The following is a 21,988-nucleotide window of genomic DNA, read 5'->3' as shown; positions in this document are numbered from 1 at the left end:
GCCCCGCCCCCTCCACAGCCAACATATCTCACCCTGCCGCAGGGGGCTGGAACTAACCCCTTCATCCTGCAGTCACACCTTCTTCCCCTTCAAGCCTCCACCCCCCAGAAGGGACCCAACCAGCCCCCACAGGAAGGCTTGGGCGTCTCCCCTATTGCACAAGCAGCCCATGACAGCCCTAGGTTAAACAGATCCATGATAGAGACATTAATGGAAGCCATTGCTAAGGGGTGGGCACAGGCGGGGGAAACAGCCCGAAATCGAAGAGCTCTTACAAGATACCCTGGGGAGAACGAGGAGGAGAATATGCGCCCTCTGATTGAGGTCCCTAATCCATTGGCAGGCCAAAACATAAATGGACAAGTCCAGCCTCTTACTATGACTGTATATTGGCCCTGGAATGAAAGTGATGTGCAAAAAGCCACCGAACATATTAAGCACCCCAAATTAGGTCCAGCAGAATTTGTTGAAAATATTCAAGGGCTACAAGATAGCTATAAACTAAATGGGGTGGAGGTAGAGCGGGCAATCAGACGTGTATTGGGGCCAGATTGGGCCTCAGTAAAAGGAGACTGGGAACCATGTGCAGTGGACCACCAAGGGAATAGAGAACTCCCTCTTGCTCCAAATCACGCAGATTTAAATGCGAGAGTAAATAATCTTCTCCAACGAATAACTAATAGATTCATCCAGCGCACAGATTGGCAAAAGATCAATATGACTGCACAAGAGGATAAGGAAAACGTTAACGATTATTTAAATAGATTAAGGGAAATTTTCAAATCATACTCCGGGTTACCGGAATCAGAGGACGTTAATAGTGCATATCAGCAACAGCTGAAGATTACTTTTGTTAATGGATTAAAACCAGAGCACACAGAGTATATCACAAAAAGTATGGTCACATATAGAACAGCTGGAGTGTTAGACACATTACAATGGGCAAAACATAATGAAAGTTGGCTTAAGGAGAAAGGAAAGAAGAAGGAGTGAAAGTTTTCTTGTAAGGTGACAATAATGAGGATGATGGGGAGGAATATACTGTTGATGCCGCGCCCAAGAACAGAGGGAGAGGTTGGGGCGGCAACAGGGGGAGAGGAAGGGGCAGGTATAGAGGAAGAGGTAGGAATGAAGGGAACAGAGAAGGATGGCAAGATAGGGAATGGGTAAAAAAAATTGTATGTTGGACATGCCACCGACAGGGACATCTGGCCAGAGACTGTCCAAAGGGATCAGGACCCCTGCAGGACAGAATGACTAGACATCGAGAGCATAAGTCACCTGGGTAGGGTAGGATATGTGGATAACCTACTGCAGGTGACCCTGAAGATTGAAGGGATAGAAGTTACGTTTTTGGTAGATTCTGGAGCATCCAGGACATTAATACATCCAGAGGACATACCACAAATAAAACAATTCACAAAATCAATTTTGGTACAGGGAGTAAATAGTACACCAGTAAGAGAGGCCCTGTCTGAATATGTCACAGTAGAACATCCCAGGATAGGGATGCGAGTAACTACTAGGGTAATCCTATCAACTGTATGCCCAGTAAACTTACTAGGAAGAGATTTGATGTCAGCAATGCACATGTCAATACATGCACAAGACACGGGGTTCACAGTGAAGGTGGGGAAAGAACTTGTTTTCCACCCATGGGATGAAAACTATTACTATTACTCACTAGATGCATACCTTAAAGACAAAATTACTTCAGAAACGATCGAGAAAATGGTTAAACATACAAGGGAAGTCATGGGGTCTAAAAGGTCAGTAGATTTCCAGCCAATCGGCAGAGTGCATTGCACTATGTGGGTTAAAAAGACACCAGGACCGGACAGAGACTATACCTCACACTTCTTTTTGAAAAAGGAAGTGGTGTTACAGTTAACTAATGTCTATTGGAACAATGAAGGGTTTTGTGCATCATCTTGTGCTCTGCCACCAGAGGAAAAGGATTTGTTTAAGGAAACAACCCCCCATCTGTCCCTCAGTAAACCGAAAGATAGGGCTTGGGTGGATTGTGGGGATTTTGTAAAACAATGCCAGGAATTGCAAGACTGGAAGCAGACAAGGATACCAGACATGTATGAAAGTTATTCTACTGGCTACTTCTGTCAGTGACCCAGGGGAGATGAGGTCACTCACCACTACACCATCTGCCCATGTGCGAAAGTCCATAACACCATGATATTTGGTGACTGATGCTGATCCTTTGGACCAGGTTCCAGAGAAACTCTGGACCAAGGGACCGGCAGATGTAGGACTTATTAAGGGAGTCCAGCCAGTGACTATCACTCCAAAATCACACCAATGAAATTTTTATCATTTTGTTCGTACAAATAGAGCTTTATTTTGGTGTTATTTATTCACGACTCCGTAATAAATCTGTCTTCTAATCAACATGACCGGAGTTGACTGATCAGTAAGAGGAATGGAATTTTACTGACACAGGCAGACTAATGCCGCGTACACACGACCGGACTTTTCGAGGGACTAGGTCCGTCTGATGGAGTTCTGACAGAGTTCTGACGGACTTTCCGAATGAACGGACTTGGCCACACACAATCACACCAAAGTCCGACGGATTGGAACGTGATGACGTACGACCGGACTAGAATAAGGAAGTTCATAGCCAGTAGCCAATAGCTGCCCTCGCGCCGGTTTTTGTCCGTCGGACTAGCACACACACGAGCGAATTTCTCGGTAGGAACTGGGTCCGGTGGAGTTCTGGCGGAAAAATTTGAAACATGTTCTATTTCTAAAGTCTGTCGGATTTTTGCAAATCAAAAGTCTGCTGCAGCCCACACACGATCGAATGGTCTGCCGGAATTGTTCCGTCGGACCTTTGATGTTGAAAAGTCCGGTCGTGTGTACGCGGCATTAGGGGACTCCCAGGCACGATATTTAATGGAATATTTCATTTTTTATTGTTTCACTTTAAGCATTATTAAAGAAAAAAACGGCCATTTAAACAAAAAATTGCATTGATACATGTCCCCTGGGGCAGGACCCGGGTCCCCAAACCCTTTTTATGACAATACCATGGATATAAGCCTTTAAAATGAGCACTTTTGATTTTTCACATTCGTGTCCCATAGACTTTATCGGTGTTCATCCAAATTTTTTGCCTGTTCTGATGCAAACCGAACCAGGGGGTCATCCCTACCTATCACTATAAATATCTGACCATAGCGCGGAATCACCTCACATCTCACCATTCATGGAAGGAATGTGACTGGAGATACAAAGTACACATTTTATTCTATAATATGTCCGCTTTATAATTACACATTACATTCCTGATACAAAGCATGGACAAGTTATTTACACATCAGATAAAGGAGGTTTTTTTACAACTTTGTGCATTTTTTATGTAGTATTTTAAAATGAGCATATAAAAGAAAAAACGAAGACAATAAAAGAAAGTTTAAATATTAAAACAATAAAAAAAAAGATAATACTGTATAATGTTCTTACATACCTGTGCATGGACAGAGAAGAGCCCACAGGAGGAGGACACGGAGGGGACACGAGAGGAGGACACGGAGGGGACACATCACTGCAGTCGGGGTCTCTGGTCTGTGTGGAAAGAATGAGAATTAAAATAAATAAATACAATGTATATAAAATAATAAAAGGGAAGAAGATTCTGCCCGGCAGACTTGTGTTTCCTCTCCATCTCACACATGAATTATTTATCATTTATAGAGTAAGGTGACCAGATTTTTAAAATGAAATCCGGGGACATATTTTTTTTTTACTAGTAATGGCAGCAATCAGCGACTCGTAGCGGGACTGCGATATTTTGGTGGACAAATCGGACACTAATGCCGCGTACACACGACCAGTTTTCACTTTATAATAAACTCAGAAGGTTTTTCCAACAGATTTCCACTTAAACTGTCTTGCCTACATTTGATCACACCAAAGTCTGACCGTCTAGAACGCAGTGGCGTACAACACGTATGACGGGACTAGAAAAAGGAAGTTCAATAGCCAGTAGCCAATAGCTTCCGTCTCATACTTGCTTCAGAGCATGCGTCGTTTTTGGTCCATTGGAACAGCATACAGATGAGCGGTTTTCCCGATAGGAATTGGTTCCGTCGGAAATATTTAAAACATGTTCTATTTCGAGGTCTGTCAGAATTTTTTTAAAAAAAAGTCAGATGAGGCCCCACACACGATCGGAATATCCGATGAAAAGATTCCGTCTGACTTTTTCTGTCTGACATTCCGCTCGTGTGTACGCGGCATTAGTGACGCTTTTGACACTTTGTGGAAACCAGTGACACTAATACAGTGATCATTGCTAAAAATATGTACTGTCACTGTACTAATGACACTGTCTGGGAAGGGGATAACATCTAGAGCAATCAATGGGTTAAATGTGTGCCTAACAAGTATGTTCTCACTGTGGGGGAGGTGCTTTTATTAAGGGAAGACATAGATCCTTGTACTTGATTGCAGGAGCACAGGATCAATGTCTTCCACACTGACAGAATGGTGAACTGCCTTGTTTACATATGCAGACCACTAGGCGAGTCCGCCGGATCCGCTGATTGGCTCTGACACCCAGAAATGCAGGATCACGTATATAAGTGATCCTGCGCAGTGAGACCGCCCTGTAGCAGTAAATCTGCTATCAGGCGATCGGCAACTGGTTAAGATCATCAGCATTATGATAACTCACAGGCAGGGGGTGCTCTATCATGGCTCTGGCTGGCTCTGGCAGCATTATGATAACTCACAGGCAGGGGGCGCTCTATCATGGCTCTGGCTGGCTCTGTCAGCATTATGATAACTCACAGGCAGGGGGCGCTCTATCATGGCTCTGGCTGGCTCTGGCAGCATTATGATAACTCACAGGCAGGGGGCGCTCTATCATGGCTCTGGCGGGCTCTGTCACAGTGTGTCACATAACATGGCTGCTGGGTGCTGATTTTGTTAACATGACCAATAAGTGGTGCTGCCTGTGAGTTCTGATACCATCCATTATGCCAGAGAGACAGACACAGTGCCATGTAGTCTATTCACAGACACCCAACGCTCACCTGTGTTGAGGCCTTGAAGGCACTGGCAGCCCCCCAATTGGATCCCCTCCCCCTCTACTCCTGCTGCTGGACATCATCAGCTGAGCTCAGCTCCCTCTCTCTGCCCGTCGCCTCCACCGGACTCACAGCCTCTCTCTGCCCATCGCCTCCGCCGGCCTCACAGCCTCTCTCTGCCCGTCGCCTCCACCCGCATCACAGCCTCTCTCTGCCTGTCGCCTCCACCCGCCTCACAGCCTCTCTCTGCCCGTCGCCTCCACCCGCCTCACAGCCTCTCTCTATCCGTCGCCTCCACCGGACTCACAGCCTCTCTCTGCCCATCGTCTCCGCCGGCCTCACAGCCTCTCTCTGCCCGTCGCCTCCACCCGCATCACAGCCTCTCTCTGCCTGTCGCCTCCACCCGCCTCACAGCCTCTCTCTGTCCGTCGCCTCCACCGGACTCACAGCTTCTCTCTGTCCGTCGCCTCCACCCGCCTCACAGCCTCTCTCTGTCCGTCGCCTCCACCCGCCTCACAGCCTCTCTCTGCCCGTCGCCTCCACCGGACTCACAGCCTCTCTCTGCCCATTGCCTCCACCCACCTCACAGCCACTCTCTGCCCATCGCCTCCACCGGCCTCACAGCCTCTCTCTGCCTGTCGCCTCCACCCGCCTCACAGCCTCTCTCTGCCCATCGTCTCCGCTGGCCTCACAGCCTCTCTCTGCCCGTCGCCTCCACCCGCATCACAGCCTCTCTCTGCCTGTCGCCTCCACCCGCCTCACAGCCTCTCTCTGTCCGTCGCCTCCACCGGACTCACAGCTTCTCTCTGTCCGTCGCCTCCACCCGCCTCACAGCCTCTCTCTGTCCGTCGCCTCCACCCGCCTCACAGCCTCTCTCTGCCCGTCGCCTCCACCGGACTCACAGCCTCTCTCTGCCCATCGCCTCCGCCGGCCTCACAGCCTCTCTCTGCCCGTCGCCTCCACCCGCATCACAGCCTCTCTCTGCCTGTCGCCTCCACCCGCCTCACAGCCTCTCTCTGCCCGTCGCCTCCACCCGCCTCACAGCCTCTCTCTATCCGTCGCCTCCACCGGACTCACAGCCTCTCTCTGCCCATCGTCTCCGCCGGCCTCACAGCCTCTCTCTGCCCGTCGCCTCCACCCGCATCACAGCCTCTCTCTGCCTGTCGCCTCCACCCGCCTCACAGCCTCTCTCTGTCCGTCGCCTCCACCGGACTCACAGCTTCTCTCTGTCCGTCGCCTCCACCCGCCTCACAGCCTCTCTCTGTCCGTCGCCTCCACCCGCCTCACAGCCTCTCTCTGCCCGTCGCCTCCACCGGACTCACAGCCTCTCTCTGCCCATTGCCTCCACCCACCTCACAGCCACTCTCTGCCCATCGCCTCCACCGGCCTCACAGCCTCTCTCTGCCTGTCGCCTCCACCCGCCTCACAGCCTCTCTCTGCCCGTCGCCTCCACCCGCCTCACAGCCTCTCTCTATCCGTCGCCTCCACCGGACTCACAGCCTCTCTCTGCCCATCGTCTCCGCCGGCCTCACAGCCTCTCTCTGCCCGTCGCCTCCACCCGCATCACAGCCTCTCTCTGCCTGTCGCCTCCACCCGCCTCACAGCCTCTCTCTGTCCGTCGCCTCCACCGGACTCACAGCTTCTCTCTGTCCGTCGCCTCCACCCGCCTCACAGCCTCTCTCTGTCCGTCGCCTCCACCCGCCTCACAGCCTCTCTCTGCCCGTCGCCTCCACCGGACTCACAGCCTCTCTCTGCCCATTGCCTCCACCCACCTCACAGCCACTCTCTGCCCATCGCCTCCACCGGCCTCACAGCCTCTCTCTGCCTGTCGCCTCCACCGGCCTCACAGCCTCTCTCTGCCCATCACCTCCACCGGACTCACAGCCTCTCTCTGTCCGTCGCCTCCACTGGACTCACAGCCTCTCTCTGCCCGTCGCCTCCACCGGCCTCACAGCCTCTCTCTGCCCATCACCTCCACCGGACTCACAGCCTCTCTCTGTCCGTCGCCTCCACTGGACTCACAGCCTCTCTCTGCCCGTCGCCTCCACCGGCCTCACAGCCTGTCTCTGCCTGTCACCCCCGGCAGCCTCACAGCCTCTCTCTGCCCATCACCTCCACCGGACTCACAGCCTCTCTCTGTCCGTCGCCTCCACTGGACTCACAGCCTCTCTCTGCCCGTCGCCTCCACCGGCCTCACAGCCTGTCTCTGCCTGTCGCCCCCGCCAGCCTCACAGCCTCTCGGATCTCACTCTCCAGGCCCCGGCTACTACTGAGTGGGGCCCGGAGGAAAATGACTCTGCCGGGGAAGGCAAGGAGATAAGCAGGCAGGCGGCTGGCCGGGATTTGAGCCAATGTGAGACGGAGCTGAATGGGCATGTGCCGGAAACTGAAGAAATAGTCCATCCGCTCCGACCAGCACATCATCATCAGAAAGGGGCACAGATAATGGAAAAAATACATCCCCTAGTACAGCTAGTAGGAGCGGGGGAGGGGGGTGTAATTCAGATTTTTTTTTTTTTTTTTTTTTAACAGAAACGTTTTTATTAATCAAAACAAAGCAACAGTACAACTTATGCACAGTTCTCAATACAATCATATTTGACAGAGTTCAAACCAGATTTTGTTTTTATTCTGCACTGACTGTCTTTGAAAATTGCCCCAGCTCCTGTTGAAGTCAAACCCAGGGACAGACTTGGTCCGGGGGCAGTGTCCTCAATCCGGGGACATCTGGTCACCCTATTATAGGGGGTCACACTTGGTGTAATGAATATCTCAGTGTTGGGTGTATGTAGAAGTGTTACATCATAGTTAGTCAGGTTGATGTTTTGCATATATAAGGGACCTCGTCAAAGTCTTGCCCATAGTGTAGTGTTGCATTGCAAAGTGTACCTGTCACAGTCCTGCCTACAGCCCAGCATGCATTACAAAGGGGACCCATTACAGTACTGCCTATAGTGTAATATGCGTTACAGTGGGGGGAGGGGGTCATGAATTATAGAGGATGTGTATGTGAGTCTTGACTATAGGGAAGCATGCATTACAAAGGGGTCCTGTCAGAGCCCTGCCTATTGGATGGATGATGCTGGGCCTGGATGTGGATACTGGAGGGATGGATGGATGGATGATGCTGGGCGTGGATGTGGACACATTGTGGAGAGGGATGGATGATGTTTAGCATATATAAGGGACCCTGTCATAGTCTTGCCCATAGTGTAGTGTTGCATTGCAAAGTGTACCTGTCACAGTCCTGCCTATAGTGTAATATAAGTTACAGTGGGGGGAGGGGGGCATGAATTATAGAGGATGTGTATGTGAGTCTTGACTATAGGGAAGCATTACAAAGGGGACCTGTCAGAGCCCTGCCTATTGGATGGCATGGGGCCCATTAGTCCTGCCTATAGTTTAGCATTTAGCATAGCAGTACAGGAAGGAGGGTTCTGGTGTGCGTTGTGTACAGGAAGGTGAGTTCTGGTGTGCGTTGTGTACAGGAAGGAGGGTTCTGGTGTGCGTTGTGTACAGGAAGGATGGTTCTGGTGTGCGTTGTGTACAGGAAGGTGGGTTCTGGTGTGCGTTGTATACAGGAAGGTGGGTTCTGGTGTGCGTTGTGTACAGGAAGGTGGGTTCTGGTGTGTTGTGTACAGTAAGGAGGGTTCTGGTGTGTAGTGTACAGGAAGGAGGGTTCTGGTGTATGTTGTGTGCAGGAAGGTGGGTTCTGGTGTGCATTGTGTACAGGAAGGAGGGTTCTGGTGTGCATTGTGTACAGGAAGGAGGGTTCTGGTGTGCATTGTGTACAGGAAGGAGGGTTCTGGTGTGCATTGTGTACAGGAAGGAGGGTTCTGGTGTGCATTGTGTACAGGAAGGAGGGTTCTGGTGTGCATTGTGTACAGGAAGGAGGGTTCTAGCGTGCGTTGTGTACAGGAAGGTGAGTTCTGGTGTGCGTTTTGTACAGGAAGGAGGGTTTTGATGTGCGTTGTGTACAGGAAGGAGGGTTCTGGTGTGCGTTGTGTACAGGAAGGTGGGTTCAGGTGTGCATTGTGTACAGGAAGGTGGGTTCTGGTGTGCATTGTGTACAGGAAGGAGGGTTCTAGCGTGCGTTGTGTACAGGAAGGAGGGTTCTAGCGTGCGTTGTGTACAGGAAGGTGAGTTCTGGTGTGCGTTGTGTACAGGAAGGAGGGTTTTGGTGTGTGTTGTGTACAGGAAGGAGGGTTCTGGTGTGCGTTGTGTACAGGAAGGAGGGTTCTGGTGTGTTGTGTACAGTAAGGAGGGTTCTGGTGTGTAGTGTACAGGAAGGAGGGTTCTGGTGTGCATTGTGTACAGGAAGGAGGGTTCTAGCGTGCGTTGTGTACAGGAAGGTGAGTTCTGGTGTGCGTTTTGTACAGGAAGGAGGGTTTTGATGTGCGTTGTGTACAGGAAGGAGGGTTCTGGTGTGCGTTGTGTACAGGAAGGTGGGTTCTGGTGTGCATTGTGTACAGGAAGGAGGGTTCTGGTGTGCGTTGTGTACAGGAAGGTGGGTTCTGGTGTGCATTGTGTACAGGAAGGAGGGTTCTAGCGTGCGTTGTGTACAGGAAGGTGAGTTCTGGTGTGCGTTGTGTACAGGAAGGAGGGTTTTGGTGTGTGTTGTGTACAGGAAGGAGGGTTCTGGTGTGCGTTGTGTACAGGAAGGTGAGTTCTGGTGTGCGTTGTGTACAGGAAGGAGGGTTTTGGTGTGTGTTGTGTACAGGAAGGAGGGTTCTGGTGTGCATTGTGTACAGGAAGGAGGGTTCTAGCGTGCGTTGTGTACAGGAAGGTGAGTTCTGGTGTGCGTTGTGTACAGGAAGGAGGGTTTTGGTGTGTGTTGTGTACAGGAAGGAGGGTTCTGGTGTGCGTTGTGTACAGGAAGGTGAGTTCTGGTGTGCGTTGTGTACAGGAAGGAGGGTTTTGGTGTGTGTTGTGTACAGGAAGGAGGGTTCTGGTGTGCGTTGTGTACAGGAAGGAGGGTTCTGGTGTGCGTTGTGTACAGGAAGGTGGGTTCTGGTGTGCGTTGCATACAGGAAGGTGGGTTCTGGTGTACGTTGTGTACAGGAAGGTGGGTTCTGGTGTGCGTTGTGTACAGGAAGGGGTGTTCTGGTGTGCGTTGTGTGCAGGAAGGAGGGTTCTAGCGTGCATTGTGTACAGGAAGGAGGGTTCCGGTGTGTAGTGTACAGGAAAGAGGGTTCTGGTGTGTAGTGTACAGGAAGAAGGGTTCTGTTGTGCGTTGTGCACAGGAAGGAGGGTTCTGGTGTGCGTTGTGTACAGGACGGAGGGTTCTGGTGTGCGTTGTGTACAGGAAGGAGGGTTCTGGTGTGCGTTGTGTACAGGAAGGTGAGTTCTGGTGTGCGTTGTGTACAGGAAGGTGGTTTCTGGTGTGCGTTGTGTACAGGAAGGTGGGTTCTGGTGTGCGTTGTGTACAGGAAGGTGGGTTCTGGTGTGCGTTGTGTACAGGAAGGTGGGTTCTGGTGTGCGTTGTGTACAGGAAGGTGGGTTCTGGTGTGCGTTGTGTACAGGAAGGTGGATTCTGGTGTGCGTTGTGTACAGGAAGGTGGATTCTGGTGTGCGTTGTGTACAGGAAGGTGGATTCTGGTGTGCGTTGTGTACAGGAAGGTGGGTTCTGGTGTGCGTTGTGTACAGGAAGGTGGGTTCTGGTGTGCGTTGTGTACAGGAAGGTGGGTTCTGGTGTGCGTTGTGTACAGGAAGGAGGGTTCTGATGTGCGTTGTGTACAGGAAGGAGGGTTCTGATGTGCGTTGTGTACAGGAAGGAGGGTTCTGATGTGCGTTGTGTACAGGAAGGAGGGTTCTGGTGTGCGTTGTGTACAAGAAGGTGGGTTCTGGTGTGCGTTGTGTACAGGAAGGGGTGTTCTGGTGTGCGTTGTGTGCAGGAAGGAGGGTTCTAGTGTGCATTGTGTACAGGAAGGAGGGTTCTGGTGTGTAGTGTACAGGAAGGAGGGTTCTGGTGTGTAGTGTACAGGAAGAAGGGTTCTGGTGTGCGTTGTGCACAGGAAGGAGGGTTCTGGTGTGCATTGTGTACAGGAAGGAGGGTTCTGATGTGCGTTGTGTACAGGAAGGAGGGTTCTGGTGTGCGTTGTGTACAGGAAGGTGGGTTCTGGTGTGCATTGTGTACAGGAAGGAGGGTTCTAGCGTGCGTTGTGTACAGGAAGGAGGGTTCTAGCGTGCGTTGTGTACAGGAAGGTGAGTTCTGGTGTGCGTTGTGTACAGGAAGGAGGGTTTTAGTGTGTGTTGTGTACAGGAAGGAGGGTTCTGGTGTGCATTGTGTACAGGAAGGAGGGTTCTAGCGTGCGTTGTGTACAGGAAGGTGAGTTCTGGTGTGCGTTTTGTACAGGAAGGAGGGTTTTGATGTGCGTTGTGTACAGGAAGGAGGGTTCTGGTGTGCGTTGTGTACAGGAAGGTGGGTTCTGGTGTGCATTGTGTACAGGAAGGAGGGTTCTGGTGTGCATTGTGTACAGGAAGGAGGGTTCTAGCGTGCGTTGTGTACAGGAAGGTGAGTTCTGGTGTGCGTTTTGTACAGGAAGGAGGGTTTTGATGTGCGTTGTGTACAGGAAGGAGGGTTCTGGTGTGCGTTGTGTACAGGAAGGTGGGTTCTGGTGTGCATTGTGTACAGGAAGGAGGGTTCTGGTGTGCGTTGTGTACAGGAAGGTGGGTTCTGGTGTGCATTGTGTACAGGAAGGAGGGTTCTAGCGTGCGTTGTGTACAGGAAGGTGAGTTCTGGTGTGCGTTGTGTACAGGAAGGAGGGTTTTGGTGTGTGTTGTGTACAGGAAGGAGGGTTCTGGTGTGCGTTGTGTACAGGAAGGTGAGTTCTGGTGTGCGTTGTGTACAGGAAGGAGGGTTTTGGTGTGTGTTGTGTACAGGAAGGAGGGTTCTGGTGTGCGTTGTGTACAGGAAGGAGGGTTCTGGTGTGCGTTGTGTACAGGAAGGTGGGTTCTGGTGTGCGTTGCATACAGGAAGGTGGGTTCTGGTGTGCGTTGTGTACAGGAAGGAGGGTTCTGGTGTGCGTTGTGTACAGGAAGGTGGGTTCTGGTGTGCGTTGTGTACAGGAAGGGGTGTTCTGGTGTGCGTTGTGTGCAGGAAGGAGGGTTCTAGCGTGCATTGTGTACAGGAAGGAGGGTTCTGGTGTGTAGTGTACAGGAAGGAGGGTTCTGGTGTGTAGTGTACAGGAAGGAGGGTTCTGGTGTGTAGTGTACAGGAAGAAGGGTTCTGGTGTGCGTTGTGCACAGGAAGGAGGGTTCTGGTGTGCGTTGTGTACAGGACGGAGGGTTCTGGTGTGCGTTCTGTACAGGAAGGAGGGTTCTGGTGTGCGTTGTGTACAGGAAGGTGAGTTCTGGTGTGCGTTGTGTACAGGAAGGTGGGTTCTGGTGTGCGTTGTGTACAGGAAGGTGGGTTCTGGTGTGCGTTGTGTGCAGGAAGGAGGGTTCTAGCGTGCATTGTGTACAGGAAGGAGGGTTCTGGTGTGTAGTGTACAGGAAGGAGGGTTCTGGTGTGTAGTGTACAGGAAGAAGGGTTCTGGTGTGCGTTGTGCACAGGAAGGAGGGTTCTGGTGTGCATTGTGTACAGGAAGGCGGATTCTGGTGTGCGTTGTGTACAGGAAGGAGGGTTCTGGTGTGCGTTGTGTACAGGAAGGTGAGTTCTGGTGTGCGTTGTGTACAGGAAGGTGGATTCTGGTGTGCGTTGTGTACAGGAAGGTGGGTTCTGGTGTGCGTTGTGTACAGGAAGGTGGGTTCTGGTGTGCGTTGTGTACAGGAAGGTGGGTTCTGGTGTGCGTTGTGTACAGGAAGGTGGGTTCTGGTGTGCGTTGTGTACAGGAAGGTGGGTTCTGGTGTGCGTTGTGTACAGGAAGATGGATTCTGGTGTGCGTTGTGTACAGGAAGGTGAGTTCTGGTGTGCGTTGTGTACAGGAAGGTGGGTTTCTGGTGTGCGTTGTGTACAGGAAGGTGGGTTCTGGTGTGCGTTGTGTACAGGAAGGTGGGTTCTGGTGTGCGTTGTGTACAGGAAGGTGGGTTCTGGTGTGCGTTGCGTACAGGAAGGTGGGTTCTGGTGTGCGTTGCGTACAGGAAGGTGGGTTCTGGTGTGTGTTGCGTACAGGAAGGTGGGTTCTGGTGTGCGTTGTGTACAGGAAGGTGGGTTCTGGTGTGCGTTGCGTACAGGAAGGAGGGTTCTGGTGTATGTTGTGTACAGGAAGGTGGGTTCTGGTGTATGTTATGTACAGGAAGGTGGGTTCTGGTGTGCGTTGCGTACAGGAAGGAGGGTTCTGGTGTGCGTTGCGTACAGGAAGGTGGGTTCTGGTGTGCGTTGTGTACAGGAAGGAGGGTTCTGGTGTGCGTTGTGTACAGGAAGGTGGGTTCTGGTGTGCGTTGTGTACAGGAAGGAGGGTTCTGGTGTGCGTTGTGTACAGGAAGGTGGGTTCTGGTGTGCGTTGCGTACAGGAAGGTGGGTTCTGGTGTGCGTTGCGTACAGGAAGGTGGGTTCTGGTGTGCGTTGCGTACAGGAAGGTGGGTTCTGGTGTGCGTTGTGTACAGGAAGGAGGGTTCTGGTGTGTGTTGTGTACAGGAAGGAGGGTTCTGGTGTGCGTTGTGTACAGGAAGGTGGGTTCTGGTGTGCGTTGTGTACAGGAAGGTGGGTTCTGGTGTGCGTTGTGTACAGGAAGGTGGGTTCTGGTGTGCGTTGCGTACAGGAAGGTGGGTTCTGGTGTGCGTTGCGTACAGGAAGGTGGGTTCTGGTGTGCGTTGTGCACAGGAAGGTGGGTTCTGGTGTGCGTTGTGCACAGGAAGGTGGGTTCTGGTGTGCGTTGTGTACAGGAAGGAGGGTTCTGATGTGCGTTGTGTACAGGAAGGAGGGTTCTGATGTGCGTTGTGTACAGGAAGGAGGGTTCTGGTGTGCGTTGTGTACAAGAAGGTGGGTTCTGGTGTGCGTTGTGTACAGGAAGGAGGGTTCTGGTGTGCGTTGTGTACAGGAAGGTGAGTTCTGGTGTGCGTTGTGTACAGGAAGGTGGGTTTCTGGTGTGCGTTGTGTACAGGAAGGTGGGTTCTGGTGTGCGTTGTGTACAGGAAGGTGGGTTCTGGTGTGCGTTGCGTACAGGAAGGTGGGTTCTGGTGTGCGTTGCGTACAGGAAGGTGGGTTCTGGTGTGCGTTGCGTACAGGAAGGGTGGTTCTGGTGTGCGTTGTGTACAGGAAGGTGGGTTCTGGTGTGCGTTGCGTACAGGAAGGAGGGTTCTGGTGTATGTTGTGTACAGGAAGGTGGGTTCTGGTGTATGTTATGTACAGGAAGGTGGGTTCTGGTGTGCGTTGCGTACAGGAAGGAGGGTTCTGGTGTGCGTTGCGTACAGGAAGGTGGGTTCTGGTGTGCGTTGTGTACAGGAAGGTGGGTTCTGGTGTGCGTTGTGTACAGGAAGGTGGGTTCTGGTGTGCGTTGTGTGCAGGAAGGAGGGTTCTAGCGTGCATTGTGTACAGGAAGGAGGGTTCTGGTGTGTAGTGTACAGGAAGGAGGGTTCTGGTGTGTAGTGTACAGGAAGAAGGGTTCTGGTGTGCGTTGTGCACAGGAAGGAGGGTTCTGGTGTGCATTGTGTACAGGAAGGCGGATTCTGGTGTGCGTTGTGTACAGGAAGGAGGGTTCTGGTGTGCGTTGTGTACAGGAAGGTGAGTTCTGGTGTGCGTTGTGTACAGGAAGGTGGATTCTGGTGTGCGTTGTGTACAGGAAGGTGGGTTCTGGTGTACGTTGTGTACAGGAAGGTGGGTTCTGGTGTGCGTTGTGTACAGGAAGGGGTGTTCTGGTGTGCGTTGTGTGCAGGAAGGAGGGTTCTAGCGTGCATTGTGTACAGGAAGGAGGGTTCCGGTGTGTAGTGTACAGGAAAGAGGGTTCTGGTGTGCATTGTGTACAGGAAGGAGGGTTCTAGCGTGCGTTGTGTACAGGAAGGTGGGTTCTGGTGTGCATTGTGTACAGGAAGGAGGGTTCTGGTGTGCATTGTGTACAGGAAGGAGGGTTCTAGCGTGCGTTGTGTACAGGAAGGTGGGTTCTGGTGTGCGTTGTGTACAGGAAGGTGGATTCTGGTGTGCGTTGTGTACAGGAAGGTGAGTTCTGGTGTGCGTTGTGTACAGGAAGGTGGGTTTCTGGTGTGCGTTGTGTACAGGAAGGTGGGTTCTGGTGTGCGTTGTGTACAGGAAGGTGGGTTCTGGTGTGCGTTGTGTACAGGAAGGTGGGTTCTGGTGTGCGTTGCGTACAGGAAGGTGGGTTCTGGTGTGCGTTGCGTACAGGAAGGTGGGTTCTGGTGTGTGTTGCGTACAGGAAGGTGGGTTCTGGTGTGCGTTGTGTACAGGAAGGTGGGTTCTGGTGTGCGTTGCGTACAGGAAGGAGGGTTCTGGTGTATGTTGTGTACAGGAAGGTGGGTTCTGGTGTATGTTATGTACAGGAAGGTGGGTTCTGGTGTGCGTTGCGTACAGGAAGGAGGGTTCTGGTGTGCGTTGCGTACAGGAAGGTGGGTTCTGGTGTGCGTTGTGTACAGGAAGGAGGGTTCTGGTGTGCGTTGTGTACAGGAAGGTGGGTTCTGGTGTGCGTTGCGTACAGGAAGGTGGGTTCTGGTGTGCGTTGTGTACAGGAAGGAGGGTTCTGGTGTGTGTTGTGTACAGGAAGGAGGGTTCTGGTGTGCGTTGTGTACAGGAAGGTGGGTTCTGGTGTGCGTTGTGTACAGGAAGGTGGGTTCTGGTGTGCGTTGTGTACAGGAAGGTGGGTTCTGGTGTGCGTTGCGTACAGGAAGGTGGGTTCTGGTGTGCGTTGCGTACAGGAAGGTGGGTTCTGGTGTGCGTTGTGCACAGGAAGGTGGGTTCTGGTGTGCGTTGTGCACAGGAAGGTGGGTTCTGGTGTGCGTTGTGTACAGGAAGGAGGGTTCTGATGTGCGTTGTGTACAGGAAGGAGGGTTCTGATGTGCGTTGTGTACAGGAAGGAGGGTTCTGGTGTGCGTTGTGTACAAGAAGGTGGGTTCTGGTGTGCGTTGTGTACAGGAAGGAGGGTTCTGGTGTGCGTTGTGTACAGGAAGGTGAGTTCTGGTGTGCGTTGTGTACAGGAAGGTGGGTTTCTGGTGTGCGTTGTGTACAGGAAGGTGGGTTCTGGTGTGCGTTGTGTACAGGAAGGTGGGTTCTGGTGTGTGTTGCGTACAGGAAGGTGGGTTCTGGTGTGCGTTGCGTACAGGAAGGTGGGTTCTGGTGTGCGTTGCGTACAGGAAGGGTGGTTCTGGTGTGCGTTGTGTACAGGAAGGTGGGTTCTGGTGTGCGTTGCGTACAGGAAGGAGGGTTCTGGTGTATGTTGTGTACAGGAAGGTGGGTTCTGGTGTATGTTATGTACAGGAAGGTGGGTTCTGGTGTGCGTTGCGTACAGGAAGGAGGGTTCTGGTGTGCGTTGCGTACAGGAAGGTGGGTTCTGGTGTGCGTTGTGTACAGGAAGGAGGGTTCTGGTGTGCGTTGTGTACAGGAAGGTGGGTTCTGGTGTGCGTTGTGTACAGGAAGGAGGGTTCTGGTGTGCGTTGTGTACAGGAAGGTGGGTTCTGGTGTGCGTTGTGTACAGGAAGGAGGGTTCTGGTGTGCGTTGTGTACAGGAAGGTGGGTTCTGGTGTGCGTTGCGTACAGGAAGGTGGGTTCTGGTGTGCGTTGCGTACAGGAAGGTGGGTTCTGGTGTGCGTTGCGTACAGGAAGGTGGGTTCTGGTGTGCGTTGTGTACAGGAAGGAGGGTTCTGGTGTGTGTTGTGTACAGGAAGGAGGGTTCTGGTGTGCGTTGTGTACAGGAAGGTGGGTTCTGGTGTGCGTTGTGTACAGGAAGGTGGGTTCTGGTGTGCGTTGTGTACAGGAAGGTGGGTTCTGGTGTGCGTTGCGTACAGGAAGGTGGGTTCTGGTGTGCGTTGCGTACAGGAAGGTGGGTTCTGGTGTGCGTTGTGCACAGGAAGGTGGGTTCTGGTGTGCGTTGTGCACAGGAAGGTGGGTTCTGGTGTGCGTTGTGTACAGGAAGGAGGGTTCTGATGTGCGTTGTGTACAGGAAGGAGGGTTCTGATGTGCGTTGTGTACAGGAAGGAGGGTTCTGGTGTGCGTTGTGTACAAGAAGGTGGGTTCTGGTGTGCGTTGTGTACAGGAAGGAGGGTTCTGGTGTGCGTTGTGTACAGGAAGGTGAGTTCTGGTGTGCGTTGTGTACAGGAAGGTGGGTTTCTGGTGTGCGTTGTGTACAGGAAGGTGGGTTCTGGTGTGCGTTGTGTACAGGAAGGTGGGTTCTGGTGTGCGTTGCGTACAGGAAGGTGGGTTCTGGTGTGCGTTGCGTACAGGAAGGTGGGTTCTGGTGTGCGTTGCGTACAGGAAGGGTGGTTCTGGTGTGCGTTGTGTACAGGAAGGTGGGTTCTGGTGTGCGTTGCGTACAGGAAGGAGGGTTCTGGTGTATGTTGTGTACAGGAAGGTGGGTTCTGGTGTGCGTTGTGTACAGGAAGGAGGGTTCTGGTGTGCGTTGTGTACAGGAAGGTGGGTTCTGGTGTGCGTTGTGTACAGGAAGGAGGGTTCTGGTGTGTGTTGTGTACAGGAAGGAGGGTTCTGGTGTGCGTTGTGTACAGGAAGGTGGGTTCTGGTGTGCGTTGCGTACAGGAAGGTGGGTTCTGGTGTGCGTTGCGTACAGGAAGGTGGGTTCTGGTGTGCGTTGCGTACAGGAAGGTGGGTTCTGGTGTGCGTTGTGTACAGGAAGGAGGGTTCTGGTGTGCGTTGTGTACAGGAAGGAGGGTTCTGGTGTGCGTTGTGTACAGGAAGGTGGGTTCTGGTGTGCGTTGTGTACAGGAAGGTGGGTTCTGGTGTGCGTTGTGTACAGGAAGGTGGGTTCTGGTGTGCGTTGCGTACAGGAAGGTGGGTTCTGGTGTGCGTTGCGTACAGGAAGGTGGGTTCTGGTGTGCGTTGCGTACAGGAAGGTGGGTTCTGGTGTGCGTTGTGTACAGGAAGGTGGGTTCTGGTGTGCGTTGCGTACAGGAAGGAGGGTTCTGGTGTATGTTGTGTACAGGAAGGTGGGTTCTGGTGTATGTTATGTACAGGAAGGTGGGTTCTGGTGTGCGTTGCGTACAGGAAGGAGGGTTCTGGTGTGCGTTGCGTACAGGAAGGTGGGTTCTGGTGTGCGTTGTGTACAGGAAGGAGGGTTCTGGTGTGCGTTGTGTACAGGAAGGTGGGTTCTGGTGTGCGTTGTGTACAGGAAGGAGGGTTCTGGTGTGTGTTGTGTACAGGAAGGAGGGTTCTGGTGTGCGTTGTGTACAGGAAGGTGGGTTCTGGTGTGCGTTGCGTACAGGAAGGTGGGTTCTGGTGTGCGTTGCGTACAGGAAGGTGGGTTCTGGTGTGCGTTGCGTACAGGAAGGTGGGTTCTGGTGTGCGTTGTGTACAGGAAGGAGGGTTCTGGTGTGTGTTGTGTACAGGAAGGAGGGTTCTGGTGTGCGTTGTGTACAGGAAGGTGGGTTCTGGTGTGCGTTGCGTACAGGAAGGTGGGTTCTGGTGTGCGTTGCGTACAGGAAGGTGGGTTCTGGTGTGCGTTGCGTACAGGAAGGGGGGTTCTGGTGTGCGTTGCGTACAGGAAGGGGGGTTCTGGTGTGTGTTGCATACAGGAAGGGGGGTTCTGGTGTGCGTTGCGTACAGGAAGGGGGGTTCTGGTGTGCGTTGTGTACAGGAAGGGGGGTTCTGGTGTGCGTTGTGTACAGGAAGGTGGGTTCTGGTGTGTGTGTTGTGTACAGGAAGGGGGGTTCTGGTGTGTGTTGCATACAGGAAGGGGGGTTCTGGTGTGCGTTGCGTACAGGAAGGGGGGTTCTGGTGTGCGTTGTGTACAGGAAGGGGGGTTCTGGTGTGCGTTGTGTACAGGAAGGTGGGTTCTGGTGTGTGTGTTGTGTACAGGGTTCAATTAGGGTGCCCACGTGTCCCGGATTGCCCGGGATTATCCCGTAATTTACATCTTTGTCCCTGGTCCCGGGCACCTTCATTTCGGGACAATACAGTGTCCCGGAATGAAACAGACAATCTGGGAACAGGGGCGGACCGAGCCGCCATAGCGCTGGCTCCGCCTCCACCTCCTCCACCCACCCACCCCTGATCACTGGTTGCTATAGCCGCCTTGTGTCTGGCAACCAGTGACGTCACAGCCCAGCGTTGAAAGCGGAGGAGGATTTCACATCCTCCTCCTCCGCGCCAGTGCTGCTGGGAGTCACTGCTGGTTCTTTTACCTCCGCACTTGGCTCCAGTGACTGGCTTGCAGCTTGTGTGGGGTGTTTCTGTTCCCACACACTGCGATTACAGTGTATACTGCATGGCATCTCTCCCTTCCTCCCCCCTCCTGCCCACTTCACACTAACAAACGGACTGAAGTCCCCTCCCCCCTTTCCTCGGTTCGGATGTCCCAGACAGGAGAAGGAGAATGGACACAACAGGATGGGATGTGCTGATCTGAGGTTTGTACAGAAAATTAATGCTTGGCACTTGCAGGAGAAGGAGATACAGAGAGACGGGGGGCAAGTTGTCAAAAAAGAATACTTGCAGTGATTTTGGGGGATAAGAGCGTGCTGTATGTGCTAGGAGGCACTTTAGGAGGGGAGAAAAATTGTGCTTGGGGGGGGGGGTCAGATTTTTTATTCAACTCCCCCCCCCCTTCCTGCACAATTTCTCTCCCCTCCCAAAGTGTGCCTCCTAGCACATCCAGCATGTTCTTATACCCTAAAATCACTGCAAGTATTCTTCTTTCACAACTTGCCCCCTTCCCCATCTTCAAAGAAAATCTGGCTGCTATTGAGGGGACAATTGTACAGTCTGGAATCCTGGGAACTTTCCTAGAGATTCAGGGCAATTCTGGAGGAGGATGTAAGGGGGCTCTGACTAAGTACCACCAGAGTGCCCCCTTATAACCTCCAGGGTGCCCCCTTATAACCTCCAGGGTGCCCCCTTAGTGCCTCCAGAGTGCCCCCTTACATCCTTTCAGAGTGCCCAGCCACCAAGGTGGTATTGCAGTGGCTGACAGACTATCAGGAGGTGGTATTGCACTCCTCTTCCTCCTCTCTCCACTAACTACCCCCTGTCATACACTCCGCACTCCTCTCCTGTACATATTACCCCCCACCATACACTCTGCACTCCCCTCCTACACATATTACCCCCCCCGCCATACACTCCGCACTCCTCTCCTGTACATATTACCCCCGTCATACATTCCGCACTCCTCTCCTGTACATATTACCCCCCACCATGCACTCCGTATTCCTCTCCTGTACATATTACCCCCCACCATACACTCCGCACTCCTCTCCTGTACATATTACTCCCCTACCATATACTCCGCACTCCTCTCCTGTACATATTACTCCCCTACCATATACTCCGCACTCCTCTCCTGTACATATTACTCCCCTACCATACACTCCGCACTCCTCTCCTGTACATATTGCTCCCCTACCATACACTCCGCACTCCTCTCCTGTACATATTACTCCACCATACACTCCGCACTCCTCTCCTGTGCATATTACCTCCCACCACACACTCCACACTCCTCTCCTGTACATATTACCCCACGCCATACACTCTGTACTCCTCTCCTGTACATACTACTCACCACCATACATTCTGCATTCCCTATTTAACATTACCATATTCTGCACTATATAAGTCATCTCAGACTCTCTTTAACAACACCCCCTTTAAGCCAATATTTAGCACAATTTAAGACATGTCCACTGTTCACCATGACACACTTTGCACGCCATATTGTTGTTCTTCACAGGTCCGCTGATTTCATACACCCCTGCCCCAAAAATCTGCAAAAAAAATATGTCAAAAATCATCTTTTTTGGGGCGGGGGGGGGGGGGGGGTTAGGGGGGGTTGGTGTCCCTGAATGGCAGTTTGGAAATGTGGTCACCCTAGGTTCAATAGAACACTAGGTACAGAGTCAATTCATCCATGTGCATCCCAATACTGCACCTCTCCTCCCGTGCTACAACCTCTGCCATACACACACCTCTCCTCTGCCCTCCCCTCATCCCCCAAAGCTCCCCCATCCTCCACATGATTACCTTGTAAAATAACTTTTCTGTACCCTCCTCTTCAGCTTCTGAACTCCCCGACCAGATCGGAGATAAGGATGGTTGTGCAGAGTAGGGAGGTGGGAGAGCTGCTCTTCCCCCATTACAACTAAAGCAGAAAAAAACTGCCTTGTTCCTTTTCCCAGCCAGCAATATAGGAATGCCTCTTCCCCTATATACTGGTTGCTTGACAAGGGGGGCGGGAATGAGTGGAAGTCACGGGCTTCACAGTGGATATCCTGCAGGCTCGCCCATCCTTGGCTGTGCTGGATGTTATGATATCGGCAACAGAATACTGACAGACTGGCCCCTTGGGATGCTGGGGCCCCTTACAGGAGTACTGCCTGTACCCCCCTGATGGCGGCCCTGGGGGTGACACAGAGGAGGAGGGTGACACAGAGGAGGGGGGTTGACACAGAGGAGGGGGGGTGACACAGAGGAAGGGGGGTGACACAGAGGAGGGGGTGATGCAGAGGAGGGGAGGTGACAGTGAGTAGAGGGAGCTGACATTGAGAAGGGGGTGACACAGAGAAGGGAGTGACACAGAGGAGGGGTAACAAAGAGGAGGGGGGTGACACAGAGGAGGGGGATCTGTCACAGAGGAGGGGGTCACAGAGAAGAGGGGGAGCTGTCACAGAGGAGGGGGTGACACAGAGGAGGGGGAGCTGTCACGGGGGGGTGATACAGAGGAGGGGGAGCTGTCACAGAGGGGGGGGTGACACAGAGGAGGGGGAGCTGTCACAGGGGAGGGGGGTGACACAGAGGAGGGGGAGCTGTGATAGAGGAGGGGGGTGACACAGAGGAGGGGGAGCTGTCACAGAGGAGGGGGGTGACACAGAGGAGGGGGAGCTGTCAT

The 21,988-nt window shown here is 52.7% G+C and overlaps 1 protein-coding gene across 3 annotated transcripts in view; it reads right to left on the bottom strand.

Annotated features, from left to right (window-relative positions):
* The window catches only part of LOC143981548 (cell adhesion molecule CEACAM1-like), a 93,050-nt gene extending 71,726 nt beyond the window's left edge, over positions 1 to 21,324 (bottom strand). The window contains exons 1-2 of one of the 3 annotated variants that reach the window (XM_077479491.1): positions 21,124 to 21,324; positions 3,485 to 3,582 (exon numbers count right to left, since the gene is read on the bottom strand). In XM_077479491.1, the coding sequence (XP_077335617.1) occupies positions 3,485 to 3,582; positions 21,124 to 21,236 (211 nt within the window). In that variant the 5' untranslated portion in view covers positions 21,237 to 21,324. The remainder of the gene's footprint in view (positions 1 to 3,484; positions 3,583 to 21,123) is intronic. The other 2 variants (XM_077479489.1, XM_077479490.1) reach the window with 2 other exon arrangements.
* Positions 21,325 to 21,988: the final 664 nt, after the last annotated feature.

Source organism: Lithobates pipiens, unplaced genomic scaffold, assembly GCF_037356315.1.
Source record: "Lithobates pipiens isolate NorthernLeopardFrog02 unplaced genomic scaffold, aLitPip1_a1.2 Scaffold_16, whole genome shotgun sequence".
Classification (NCBI taxonomy): domain Eukaryota; kingdom Metazoa; phylum Chordata; class Amphibia; order Anura; family Ranidae; genus Lithobates; species Lithobates pipiens.
Note: the sequence above shows the minus strand (reverse complement) of the source record. Positions and strands in the feature narration are given on the sequence as shown.